Consider the following 13,857-nt stretch of genomic DNA (forward strand, 5'->3'; position numbering starts at 1 on the left):
TTAAACCCAACAGCGGCCCCTCTCTGGGGACACCGAGCTGCGCCGCGCGGCCAGCATCCGCACGGAATCCCCGCGAGTGTCACCGGTGGAAGCCTCGGCCCCGCCGGGGAATATCCCGGCGTTTCCCCATGCTGGCGGGGGGCTTCCCATGCTACAGGTTTGGTGGCCTTTGGCAGAGGCAAGCCTGGTAGCAGGAGATGTTTTCCAGCTGTGTGCCTCCTTCCCCTCGTCCTGGTTACAGGTTCGTTCTGGTTTTTCTCCCTTGTCTGGCAGGGAAGTTTCATGCTGCCCCAGAGCAGTGTGGGCTAGGGAAGATTCATTGTTTCAGGGATGATTTGTTTTACTGAGCAGTGGAACAGCTGAGCGAGTAGAGGCAAACTGACCAGGTTCATCGGGTGTGCGGCAAAGCCTCTCCTGACCCATCCAGGCACCAGGCTGTCAGGATGTGCGTTATCTCCTTGGTGCTGCCAGGCTGTATCCACAGGTGATGCCCATGGGACGTGTCTCTGGCAGAACTGGCTCTTCTCGGGCACAGAAACACTCAGCGACAGCCAGAGAACCCCTTCCCCACAGACCCTGCTGCAGTGCAGCTCTGCCAGCGATGCCAGAGCTGTGAGCTCACTCCTGCCAGCACCTGAACAAAACTAAAGTCTTGTTCACGGATTCTGGGGAAATTTGGAGCTAAAGAGGCCATGACAGCAGCCCCATTAAACATTCTTTAAAAGCCAGACACCTAAAAAACACAGTGCTTCCAAAAGAATAAAGGTATCGAACCAAGCCTGGAGAATCAGCTTGGCTTGTCTGGATTCTGTTGCCCTTTGATCCTCTCCCTGTCCTGGCCCAGGGAGCAACCTTTGATCGGGACAAAATTGCATCACACCCCGGCATCCCCACAGCACCAGGCCTGCGTTAGCTGGTCCTGGCAGGCTCGTCCCCTGTGTCACTGTGCTTGGGTGAGCAAAGGAGCATGCCAGGCTGCAAGAACATGGGGCATCTCCTCATGGGCTGGCAAATTCTCCTCTGGCTGTTCCTGCTGCGCCAAGTGATTGCCACGCCATGAAAACCAGCCTGACCACAAACAGAGCTGTAAATTCATCAGCAATACCCTGCTCAGCCCCCCAGTTTTTTTTTTTGTTTTTTTTTTAAACAGAGTAATTGTGTTGAGGTCAGAGAGATAATCCTGATTTACACCGTGGTTAATATTTACGCAGGCGACAAAAGCAGCTTGCAGCCCTTCATCTCCAATTTTGGTAAATCGGAGTTAATTGTTCAGCAGGACAGTGAGGTGATGTACTGGTCACACCTGGTTTGTGCTGTGGCCCCTTATCTGCTGCCACAGAGCGAGCTAAGCTAAGCAGACAGTATCAGGACAAGTGTTTTCTTTGCCTCAGTCCCAGGAGCTCTGAATCAGCCTCTGGAACTGGAGCATGTGCTACCCCATGTCCAGATGTGTCCACTGACTCCAGATCCACCAGTTCTTGGCTGCTGTGGGTAAGGGTGAAGGCCTGGCTCTCTGGGGGGTCCAGCACCCCCAGACATGAAGGGGGGCTGCTGAGGTTTAGCACTCAGGCACCTCAGAAGGTCATTCCTCCAGCCCCTGCTGCAAGCCAGATCAGTGCTGGATTCAGGTAAGTCTGTCCAGTGAGCAGGCACTTTTTGCAGCAATGTCTCAGACAAGGAATGGGCAGAGAGAAGCTCAGTTAAGTTCTAACCCTCTTGTCTGTGGTGAAGAAGCAGAGGAGCCTGAGGTCGAGGCAGGACCAGCGCTGTGGCTACAGCTGTGCAGCTGGTCCAGATAAAGTACACAGAGCCCAAGATCCTGGTTTCACTCCAACACCTGCACAGGCTTACCCTGTCCCTGGCACCCACAGAAACTCTCTTGCAGCAAAGGTTGCAACCAAGCGAGCAGAGAAGTCACCTTGACTTTGACAATGGCAAGGGTGGCCCTGGACACTGTGTTTGTCCTTCCTCACTGCCAGTAGGAGCTGAGGGATGGGATCACGATCTGTGTTCATGGAGCAAGAGCAGCAAATAGCTCTGGCAGTGTTTCCTTCGGTTGGTGGGTCACAGAGCAGAGGTTGGGGGGGGCAAAGCCCACCTGGGCATTGAGCCCTCCCAGGGACAGCAAGGACGGAGCAGGCAGGAGTGCAGCCCCAGTGCTCGCTGTGGGATGTGGATGTGAGAGAGGAATGGGCTCCGATGGAACTCTCACCCTCACAAGGACACACCCTGGCAGCCGCGGAGGGTACACTCGACCCAGGCTCAGCTCATTTCTCTGTGAGTTTGTTCTGTCGACTGCCATGGCAGTGCTGCCCTTTGGCTCGGCTCTTCCCCGGGAATCCACGGGGTGATGCATCCCCGTGGCAGAGTGTCTTTCCCAGCTGCAAAATGTAGCCTTGGCTGCAGACTCAGCCATGCCTTTGGGCAACAGGTCTGGCTGCCAAGGAATACTGAGCAGCTCCTGAAACACGCAGAGTAAATACCTGGTGCCGAGAGATAAATCCGGAGTCTCACGTTCCTACAGCTTTGTTTTGAAGGACACGAAAACCCTCTCCTGGTGCATCAGGATCATTACCACAGGCTGTTTAGGTGCTGGATCGCATCTCACAGGAAGATGGGCATGAGGACGAGCACTCAGAAGCTGCTGGTCCACATTTCTATGGCTTTTTATTTATTTTTTTTTTTGTTAGTAAAAATGTCATTAATTATTAATGTCATTAATTATTAACTTTCCCCAGCATCTCTGCACACTTCTTTTGGTTCCACCCAGAAGTATGGTTTGTACCCAAAAGTATGGTCTGTACCCACAAAGTCCGCAGCAAACCTGCTGAGGTAGCTACACAGGCCTAGTAAAATAACCCCAGGGAAAAAGGGGATGTTTCACCTGGATCAGGCTGTGGATTCAGCACGTGCAGGGCTCCACAGAACTGTGCTGCTCCAGCGGGCGGAGGGGAAAGGGAAGGCGAAGCAAGGGATCCCTAAGAGCTGCGTTGGTGCCGGAGGTGATGAGGTGGAGGGAGGGAAGGAGCGAGGGCAGCGGTACCGGCCCGGCGATGGCCTCCGCCCCTCAGGGCCCGGGCGGATCGCGGTCGCCGTGGTGACCGCATGGCCCCGCCCCTCACCCGGCACTGCCCAATCAGCGCCTCCATTTCCTCACGGCGCCGCACGCGAGGCTCCGTCCCATTGGCCCACGTGGCAGCCCCCGCCCCTGCCCTCATTACGGCCAATCAGCCGCAGCCACCGCGGCCCTGCGGCGGGGCGGGCCCCTATAAATTTGCCACCGGTGGGGGTTTGCAGTCATCGCCCGCTTCGCACCCATCATGGAGGAGTCGCTATCGCTGCTGGTCCGTAGCCCCGCACAGCGGCACCGCGATCTCCGCCTCAGTGCCGGGGCTGCCTGGACCGTGCGCCGGCTCAAGACCGAGCTGCGCCGGCTCCTGCCCGACGCGCCGGTGAGTGCGCGATCCCGTCTTCCCGCAGCCCCGCCGGGTGGGTGGGTGGGTGGTGGGGGCTGGCTCCCCGAGGGACAGCGGCGGCAGCTGCCGTGGGGCTCTCGCGGGGCTCCGGGACCGGTACCTGCCCCGCGGCGTGTCCTGGTCCCGGTTGCGTCAGCCGCGTTTGGGCTGTTTTGGGACTCGGCCCGGCCGCGGTTAATCATTAACCGGCCTCCCGGGACAGCGCGTCCTGCAGCTGTGTGGAGACGTCAGAGCCCGCTGGCCCCGGGAGCAGCGCCCGGGCACCGCACCCAGCCGGGCCGCCAAGGCCCGTCCTGGCGCTTCGAGGACGCGTTCCTGTTGAACGGGAGGCGCAGCGCTGGGTACGGCGGGGTTGAAATGCAGAAGTGCGGCTTCCCCCTGAGCCGCAGGACACGGGAGCTGACGCGTGAGGGCTGCCGGAGCCGCTGCGCCCCGTGTCCCGCTGCCCCCACGGGCAGTGCTCCCGCAGGAGCTGCCTGCCCTGCATAGAATCCATAAACTTGGAAAATACCTCTGAGATCATCGAGTTCAACCTTCGACCAAATTCCCCTATCCCTACTACACTCTGTGAAGTGCCATGTCTATACTCATTTTTTGAAGAGTTCTAGGGATAGTGACTCCATTTCTGAGGGTAGCCCATTTCAATGCTTAGCCATTCCTTCGGGGAAAGAATGTTTCATAATATCCAACTGGAGACTGCCCTGCAAACTTAAGGCTGTTTTCCTTTGTCCTGTCACTAGTTGCCTGGGAGAAAGCTGGATTCCCATGCTTTCCCTGGGAGTGTGAGGATTACCCAGAAGCAGGCTCCTTGTGCTTCCACCAGCTGCTATGGGAAAGCTCCTGGTGAAGAGCTGCTGGCTCCTGTGGGATGGGGTGTAACAGATTTACTTGACACCACATCTGGTGCTTGATCAGATTAGATGGAATTCCAAACTGCTGTTTTTAAGAAACACAAATGTTTTTGTCAGAGCTGTAAAAGATACAGCGTGTAACTAAATTCTTTGCCCAAGGGACTTTGGGTTCTTATGCAGGCTTGCAGCTCAGTAATATCCCACTTGGGCATTCAGATGTTCTCATAACTTCGAATTATTCTCTTTGCACCTTAGTATGTGGGATGCTTCAAGCTCTGTGCCTCTCTCCACCAGCTGTAAGCTGTGTTAGTTAATGCTTGGCAGAGCAAGTAATCCTATTCTTTGCTTTCTTTCTTCAAAGCTTGAAGAGGACCAAAAGCTGATTTATTCTGGGAAGCTGCTGCTTGATCACCACTGTCTGGGAGAATTGTTGCCAAAGGTAGAAAAAAGTATCTTTTATGATGTGCTGAAATACATCCAGAGAAGGGATTTTTTTTTTTTTTTTTTAACAGATCTTCTCTTATATTTCAGCATGGGGAGCTGCATGCTCTTCATTTGGTGTACAACCCCAAGACTCCTATAAATATGCAAGAAACCAAATCAGAGGTAATTAGACATAAGTTAACTCTGAATCTTGGGCTTGTAACTGAAAACAAGAAGTGTTGGATGACTGTTTTAAAGTTCCCTGTTACTGCAGGTTTTCCCTGTTAGTGCAACAGCAGTATTACTTAGTGGTAATTTGTTTGGGAATGTGAGAATGTATTTGGATTAAGTTGAGCAAAAAAATTACATTTACAGTTCATCAGTAAAAATTCTCATGGCATCTGTTAAGAAAGGTCTAGTTGTGCTCAAGGGAGAAATGCTTTCTGATAGATTCAGTTTTATTAAATAAACTGTGATTTGCTATGTGCTAGGCACGCTTGGACAGATTGAGCTTGTGGTCAGAAGAGGAGCAGAGGGAAGTGATTCTGATCTGTGTGGGGAGGGAAGAAGGCTGAGAACTGCAGACACTTTAACTGCTTCCATTAATGACTCATCTTTGGCTTCTCCCTTACAGGCTCAGCCTTAGTGCTTGAGCTCAGTATGGAATGGTCTCAAGTACAAATGGCCAAAACCCATTTTTTCTTTAAAGTGGCTGGGCAAAGGTTATTAGAGGTGTGTTCCTGTTGTTCATTAAAGGCACTTTGAGCTAACCATACCCATGCCTGGTGGTTGCTAGCTTTGGTTGGGTGTTAGACAGATATATCACCACAGAACAGCTCTTGAACTCTGTGTACAGCAGTTTGTGCAAGCAGTGCAAATTTGCCATAGGAAAAAACCAAAGTGTCTTTTATATTTTTATAATCAGACCCTGAATATGTGCATAAGAAGTAACAAATAAAGTATAGATCTTGTGAAAGGGAAGAGTAGCATCAAATCAGTTTTGCATCTCAGTCATTTGGTTCTAGGAGCTTTAAAATACTGATAGAGGTGCTTGAAGTGTAGCCCCCAAGAGCAGGGGCAGCACTGAGAGGTGCTGTGCAGGAATAAGTGTTAAAACAACATACTTTGTGGGGTGCAGCCTTTTTGCATCAAGTGTGTGTGGTGTCCTGAGTAAACCTCACTGGCTGCACTGCTGTTTGTAGGTTAAAGCTGATCAGCCCAAGTTACCATCAGAAGCCAGGCAGGAATCAAATGTGTCTTCCTCAAATGGTGGAAGATGGAGGAGCTCTTCAGGTGTCTACTCATCAGCAGAAGCCAGTAATGGGTAAATACAATTTCATGTACATATTTAAGATGGTGTGTTTGTGTTGGATGCCAGCTCCTTGTGCCACATATATTGTCATGAGCCCATCGAACATGGGCCAAATATGATGTGTTACATAAAAGCTTTAGTGGACACACAACAATTTGGATTGGAAGGGACCTTTAAAGGCCATCTAGTCCAACCCTCTGTCATGAGGGACACCTTCCACTAGATCAGGTTACTCTGTCCAACCTGGCCTTGAATGCTTCCAAGGATCTGGCATCTAAAGGAAAACACCTTGTTCTTTTAATTAGGAAGGAAAGTCTTTCCTTTGTTCATGTGGGCAAAGAGGTGTCTGGAAGGAAGAGATAATTTTGTATTTGGGTGCACAAAATGGCAGAAGCTATTTACATTGTTCTGTAATAAATTGTTCTTGCTGTTAGTCCTGTGTTTGCTAATGAATGTGTTCAAATTTTAACCAAGGCTGGAAACAACTCAGCATCCCTTCCAGAGCGTGGCTCCTGGTTTCTCTGCTTACACAACCTACAGCATGCTTCAGATGTCCTGGTTCCAGCAGATTTATGCAAGACAGTATTACATGCAATAGTAAGTGTTCTATTCCAAGCTACCAGTAGGAAGTAGAAACTGTAATACAAGAAATTTGAGAGCTCCTGGCAATTCTTCTTCTTTCAGTGGTGCTTAGAGATGGAGACTTTTTCATCATGACTTGTGCTGAATGTTGTGGGAATGTACCCCTAACTGTGCTGCTCTGTTGCTGTTCAGGCCAGTGGTTCTGAATCTTGCCCACTGCCTATCTGACTCTTCATTGGGAGGGCAGAGGTCTCTAGAGTAAATCTGATCTTCCTGTCGAGCCTTTGCTCTCTTTTGTGTTTTTTTTGGCTGCTCAAAGTGCACACAGCATTCACTGGACATCGGTGATAGGTCAAGCTGAGACTTGCAGAAGGCTTTTAGACTACCTGCAGATTGCTCTAAATTGTTTTTGTGAAGTATTGACAATACTGTTGATAAAGGGGAGGGTGTCTGGTTTGATTTGTTGAAGTCCCTATGAAACTGTTACGGGTAGAACTAGTTTTTAATGCTTCTGTAGTCTCTAAACTTGATGCTTTCTACTTGCATGTGATCTGACTCTGTGGTTCACACACAGGGCCTGTGTGAAGTGTGAAAGCATTTGACTAAGCCTCATTCTGTACGTTGTTCTCTGCTTCCAGCTTGGCTTCTACTGCTGCATCTGCTGACCCAGCCCATGCACGGCATTCTCAGGAGATACCAGTGGCACCAGTGACACCTCCAGCTCCTCTCCCAGACCCATTTCCTGCCCAAAACCAGCCTGGAAACCAAAATGTTGCTGCTCAGGTTAATGCAGTGGCTGACCAGAACTTGAGGATGAATGCCCAGGGGGGGGCCCTCATGGAGGAAGATGAGGAGGGTGGCAATCGAGACTGGTTGGACTGGCTCTACTCAGCAACACTGTTATATGTTTTTGTCAACATGGTCTATTTCTACTCCAGTATCAGCAGATTCCTCCTCGTCATGGGTGGCACTGTTCTGATGTATCTGTAAGTGTATGGTGGTAATATTTGCTGTTCAGAAGGGTCTCACTGAAGTACTGTGTTCTGTCCTGTACTCAGCTTCCTGGTAGCTGAGCTTCATAGGACTCTTGGACCTGCAAAGGGCAAATCACTCCTCTATATCCTGGTATAGCTCAGTATTTTTAGAAAAAAGATAATTAATATAATTAAGCCTATATCTGGATTAAATGAAGAATGTGGCTGATCTCACTGGGGTTTTGCAGTTTCTACCAAAGTAGCACCTGTTGTAAAGCTCCAGAAACTCAGCAGCATAGAGCAGATAGACCAGTAGGTTCAGTGCAGAAAATTACGGTTTCTTGTTGGGAAGCAAGTGGTTGAAGTCTGGGAAGAGGCTCTCACACTTGCTGTTTCATGATGATGGACCCTCAGCTGCTATGCTTGGCATGTTTTATCTTAGAAAGATAATCTGTCCTCCAAAATTCTTTTATCACCTGTGGAATAAGTGATGTAGGTGTTGAATTGTAGGTCAAGGAGTTAAAAGTGGAGCAGCTTTTCCAGCATCTCTGTAGACTTGGAGAGTTGAAGGTTAACTTTTCCATTTAAAGTCCTTAAATTTTACTTGTTGCTGGTTCCAGCAGCTCTGAGCAGTCAGATGTGCAGCTGTTGTGTAACAGGATGAGAGTAATGTTGAAACAGCATTAATGAATGAATCTGTTGCCTTCCCCAGGCACCATGCTGGATGGTTCCCCTTTAGACGAAGACCAGTTCAGCCCTTCCCAGGCAATGTTCCTCCTCAAGCTGCTCTAAACCAGGACCAGAACAACAACTTTCAGGTATTGTCTTGCTATATTTTTAAGCCATGAAACCCTGTGAAGTTTTACTTTTGGTTTAATAATTGTGTAGTAGAAAAAAATCTTCTTTTGAAACTTCTGTAAGATGCTCTTCCATGGGAGAATAATTGCCACCTGAGTCCTCCACTGGTGTAGTAAATTCCTTAGTTCATCAGAATATTTCAGGATGAAGGTTATCTTTTAGCTGCTTCTGTCCTTTAGGGAATTGTAGAGGGAAGTGGTCTGTCACAGGCTGTAACTGAGGGCAGGGTTCAGGCCACACCTCTGTAGGATTTGGGTCTGTAAGCAGTTTGAGTCTTTGATTTCAAGCTGACAGTTCTGATATCAATGAAAGTTAATTAGCTGTAAATATATAATTTATCTGATATGGTGCTTGATGGCTGTCCTGGACACCAGTGTGAGTTACCAGAGTGCAGCTTGGGTTTTTGACTTTGTATCTGGGGCTACTTGAAAAATTTTGTATTCAAACTGTAACATTTTGGCAACAAAAACATAATTTGATGTCTGATTTTTCTAATGCATTTCTGAAATTCTCCTTCACTAAATATCCTTTATTTTGGCAGGGGGAAAATGGAGGCAGAGCAAACGAGTCTGAGATGCCTCCTGATGAGGGACAAGCTTTCCAAGAACTGCAGCAGCCCAACCCTTCACTTGTGAGCACGGTGTGGGTTTTTTTCAAGACTTTCTTTGCATCCCTCCTTCCAGAAGGGCCTGGACTGACCCGCAACTGATTTGTCACCAATCTGCTTGTCTGAAACTGCAGTGGACACCTGAGAGAAAAGAATATCAACTCCAGAGCAGGCATGGAAAGGGATGGCACTTCTCTGGCTTTCACTGACCAAGCAAATAAAGCTGCAAGAAGCCTTACATCATTACAGCCCAGAGACTGAGATGCTTTTCCTCATTCCAAAGAACTTTGTTCCATAGCATTGATTAGGTACCTGTGTAGAGGCTTGGTGTTGTGGACTTGTGCACTAAAGGCACAAGGCTCTGAGTGGGTGTGCAAAAATGTTAGGGAAGCAAATTGCTTCTTCTGTGCAATGTGATTCCTGTTGGAATGTTTCTAATGCTATTTTAATTACACTGAGTGTAGGATCTCAAACAAAAATTGCTAGATATGCATTAGCAGATTTTTAGGAAAGATCTACTGTTAAATTGCTTCAACAATATTTTAGGTTTTCTTTGTAAATACTTCCCTATGAAGAATGTGTTGTGCAATCTCCTTGTTGGACAAAGTGGAGGACTGTAAGATGGTGATGTGGATAAGGATTACCTCAGTGGAGTTGCACACTAAATTTCATGTTGCTGAATTCAGGTTAAATTCAAGATTTAATTCCTCCTGCCTTTCCTCCTTCCCCTCTGCCCTGCTGTCAGACAATGGGGGAAGAGTGTGTTCAGGTCTAAATGTATTTAGCAAAAAACTTATGCAAAATGTAAACTTCTTCACTGCTTTTGGATGCAAAGTTAAAGCAGTCTAATTCCTGTATTCAACTTTGCGTTCTCACTCCAGTGCAACTCCTCTTGTATTACTTCATTGTGTTACCTTTCATTTCTGGTATGGTTAAGGGCTGCTATTGCAATAAAATTTGCAGGCATTTATATCCACATTTGTATATGTCCTCTACAGCAATCAGAAGAGTACCTGTGTCAAGCACAGGGTGTGTTCTTGCCTGGTTTTTATTGAAAAGTCATGATGAGGGAGTTGGGATATGAGGGGAGGAGGGGTTTAACTCAGTTCCTTGCCCAGCTGTGTTCTTCAGCTAAAGTGCCTTGAATAGCTTGGAGTTTGTTTGCTTATGGAAGGCTGGTAACAGAAAGGCCATGGGCATCTTGAAATGGGTAATTCTGTAGGTATTTGGAAAGCTGGGCTTCTTGAACCCCACCTGAGACTCACAGTGGAGTTGCAGCACAGTCTTGGCTCAGGGTTTAACTTGGCTTGAAATGTGCTGTCTAGGAGCAGCTGCCACTCCTGGAACTTGTCACTCTTCTCCTCTGCTGCCTGCACTTGGCTGGACAATTTAAGGATTGTTGGCAGGGCCAGCTCACATCAGTTGGGACAAGCAGTTGTAGCAGGTAATACTTGATCTTGCCATGTCAGACTAATGTTGGACAGGGTTTGTTGGTGTTACCTGTGGAAGCCACTTAATCCTGGTGCTGTTTTTGATTTGAACAAATTATTTTCCACGCTTGTTTTTCTGCCATTTCTTCAGTTTGCTGGAGGATGGGTAGGTAAAATATTTCTAAAGTATTTAAAATTAAATAATCTGAGAGGAGGTCAGTTTTGTTACCCTAGATATATCCTGCACATAAGCCTTTGAGGATGTTCCTGGAGGAGGTGCCCACTCTTTATTGCCTTGCTAATGGTCCAGTGCTGCTCTGGGAATTTCACTCACCAAAAAAAGGCATCCCCAGGCTTTTTGCACCCTCACAGTCTGTGTCCCTGTCCCTGTGGTAGGCACAGGGTGGGTGCCTGGTGACAGCCATTCCCCACCCTGGACACAGCTGTAGCTCACACTGCAGCGTGGATTTTTCTCCCTCAGTGTGTAGCAAACTATCACTCAGGTATCTTGGCAAAGTGCCTAAATTTAACCGAGCTGTGCCTGTGCTCAGTTTTAGCAGGAGAGAGCAGTTCCTGGCAGCCAGAAATAAACTGGTTTGATATGGTTAAGTCAATGAGCACATAGTGCTGGATTACTTGTGAAATCTCTAGTCTGACAATTTATCAGAGACAGCAAAACATCTGTTGTCTTGCAGCTTTTGCTGTTTCCAGGAGCAGGCAGATGGGTTTAAAATTAGTTGAAAAACTAATGAAGTGTAGCTAATGCCACTGCAGAGTCCTGGACCTTAGAGAACATTTCCTTAATGGTTCTGTGAAACATATAACCTCTGCTATTAGGGTGGAGGGGAGCAGTGACAGCAGCAGAGGACACATAATGTGGAAGTAAATCCTGTGTAATCCTGAAGAGGCAGCTGCTAATGGTGTGTAGCCAGGCTGGAGCACTGGGATGTGAGGGAACAGTGCCTGCCTGAGGGCTCCAAGCACCTGTGACTGAGCCAGCCTGGCATTATGTGGAGCTGGGAGTTTGGGGTGGCCCTAACCCTGTCCCTGAGCCCTGCCTGGTGGATGCCTATTGTTGCCTGAGACCCTGGGAGCAAGCAGAGACAACTGAGGCAGCTCAGCTTGGGGGGATGTCAGTGTAAACAGTGAGGTATGTAAGGAGGGAGGGCAAGGAAGGGGATAGAGCCTGGGTGCCAGTGAGCATGGCCCTGAAAACGAGAGATTCCAGGTTAGACATAAGGCAAACATGAGCCTTGAATCTTCCAGAGCAAGTCTGTCGCCTCTACTGGGACAGAAGTTGAGAGACCAGAAGGGGCCTTGAGGCTTGTGGGTTTAGGAGGCTGAGTTTGCCTTGGCTCACACTTAAAGTTGATTCTGCTGCTGGTTTAGCTTTTCTGCATTCTTGTGAGCTGCAGCACCCAACCTGTTCAGCATGTGCTGTGTAGGGCTCCTGAGAGCAGGCAGCTTGTGGCAGTGAAAGTCCTCTGAAGGTCCACAGGGTGGCCAAATGAGCAGCAGGATAAAGCCAGTTCCTCTGCTGCTGTCTCCCCTAATACACTCTGACAGCTGCTCCTAGCTGAGAGCATTCTCTGTCCCCACTGAGAAATAAGTCAGGGAAAAACAATCTGTTTTTCTCAGACACTTTAGTTCTTGCTGTGGAAACTCCTAACAGGCTGCTTACTTGAGGAACCACTCAAGTCCTGTTTGTAACTATGGATATGGTCCTGTCCTCAGCTCCTGGAACATAAATCTTATGAGAATGAGGTTGCTGCTGAAAGGATAAGCTGGTGATGGTGTGTTTGTGTGTGGTTTCCCCTTTTCTCTGAAGACCTGTTTCATTTATGCACTGGCTTGACTGCTGTCCCTGTTCTCAGCAGCCAGGGACATCCCAAAAGCTGTGCAAGTGCCCAGCTGAGTGTTACAGCCTCCCTCTGGTCTTTGTCCTGTGATCCATTTCTAGCTGTGACTCTGGTGGGGTTTGCAAGCAGCACATAGAAACTGTGTCTCCCCAGAGGCCATCCCAGCTACATCCCCACTGTGCTACCAAATGTACCAACTGCATCTTCATTACCTCTCTCCAGCCCTTCTGCTGCATAAGAATAGTTCTTGAAATGCCTGCTAGTGTGTAATGTGGTGTGGATTTCAAATGGGGTGATATCATGGGGGTGAACAGTTCTGGTGTGACAGCCCCTCACACCTGCAGTGAGGGGTTTGAGGTCAGCTCATGTTCAGCTGCCTGCCTGGGGGGGTTGGACAAATCCTGGGAAATACTGCTTTTGGGCTCATGTCTTGTGTCTGCTCAGTGGCCTGTGCTGCAGAAGAAGCTCCCCAGTTTCTTACAGTAGTACTGAAAGTTGTATTTTCTGCTCTTTCAGTCTGGATTTGCTGGTGCAGGGTCACAGAAATACAGCTGGCTGCACTTCCAGCTCTAGCCCAGCTGCCCTGGGCACCATCAGCTGTGAAAAGCCTGGGCTGAGTTAGGGCCACCTGTGTGTGCCAGCCTATTTTTTGTTTTTAGAGGTTGTTATGGATGATACTGGTACAGAAGAGAAGGAATTGAGTTGGCTTCAGAAGAATTTGGAGTTGCAGTGAAGCAACCCTCCCCTGGGGTCAGGACATCACCTGAGGAGACACCTTGAGGTTAACAGCTCTCACTTTATTGAGTGATGGTGGATTCCAGGTTATTCCTGCTTTCTAAAACTTTGAGAATAACTCAGGTAATACCAATTTCATTTGAAATCACAAATCTGTATTCAAATATCGCATAGCTTTAATTGATTTGGTTTATAAAATGAATCTTACCTGAATATTATTTGTCTCAATTGTATAAACATCTAGGACAGATGGAAGCAGTGTTCTTTGGGCTGCCCCTACTGGTATCCCAGGGCTGAGCTGCTGTGTGCATCCTGGCAGTGGTGCTGGAGCCCATCCTGCTGACGGGTGCAGCCAGCCTACCTGGAAGGCTCTCTCAGGAAGCATCTGCAGGGTAACACCAACTGTTTTGGTCAATGTAGCACAAAGATTAATGGCACTGTGATGTACCTCTGCCCTGGACAGCGTGGGGAAAAACAACCCCAGTTACAGGACAGTCCTCAGCTAGGTGGTGAGTACATGTGTGCGTGCGTGGCCTTCAGATAAAGCCTTACACAGCAAATATTTATCAAAACATCTTCCAGCATCCCCTTTGCAGTTTGGGTGTTTAACTTTTCTTTGGGGGTTAAAGCTTGCCCTGCCTCCTGCTAGCCAAAATTAACCTTTCCTTAGGCTTTTAAGCCTGACCTGACTTGTCCTAGCCTGACCTTGCACTGGGAGGAGGGTGGGCTGTGGTGTCCCTGCTACCTTGG

General features: G+C 48.5%; 1 protein-coding gene across 1 annotated transcript; it reads left to right on the top strand.

Moving 5' to 3' along the window:
- The first annotated feature begins 3,291 nt into the window (after positions 1–3,291).
- Positions 3,292–10,059, top strand: HERPUD1 (homocysteine inducible ER protein with ubiquitin like domain 1). The gene is made up of 8 exons (XM_015639664.3): positions 3,292–3,452; positions 4,689–4,766; positions 4,859–4,933; positions 5,953–6,074; positions 6,537–6,659; positions 7,283–7,630; positions 8,331–8,436; positions 9,018–10,059. Exons 1-8 carry the CDS (start codon positions 3,321–3,323, stop codon positions 9,183–9,185), a joined length of 1,152 nt encoding a protein of 383 aa, XP_015495150.1. The 5' UTR covers positions 3,292–3,320; the 3' UTR covers positions 9,186–10,059.
- Positions 10,060–13,857: the final 3,798 nt, after the last annotated feature.

This window comes from Parus major, chromosome 11 (genome assembly GCF_001522545.3).
Source record: "Parus major isolate Abel chromosome 11, Parus_major1.1, whole genome shotgun sequence".
NCBI classification, from domain to species: domain Eukaryota; kingdom Metazoa; phylum Chordata; class Aves; order Passeriformes; family Paridae; genus Parus; species Parus major.

What these genes read in the sequence shown, in the direction of transcription:
- HERPUD1 (XM_015639664.3), top strand. Translation starts at nt 3,321, where the DNA reads ATGGAGGAGTCGCTATCGCTGCTGGTCCGTAGCCCCGCACAGCGGCAC. An exon ending in AGACAGTATTACATGCAATA is followed by an intron (nt 6,660 to 7,282) that starts GTAAGTGTTCTA and finishes CTCTGCTTCCAG; the next exon opens with CTTGGCTTCTACTGCTGCAT. An exon ending in ACCAGAACAACAACTTTCAG is followed by an intron (nt 8,437 to 9,017) that starts GTATTGTCTTGC and finishes TTATTTTGGCAG; the next exon opens with GGGGAAAATGGAGGCAGAGC.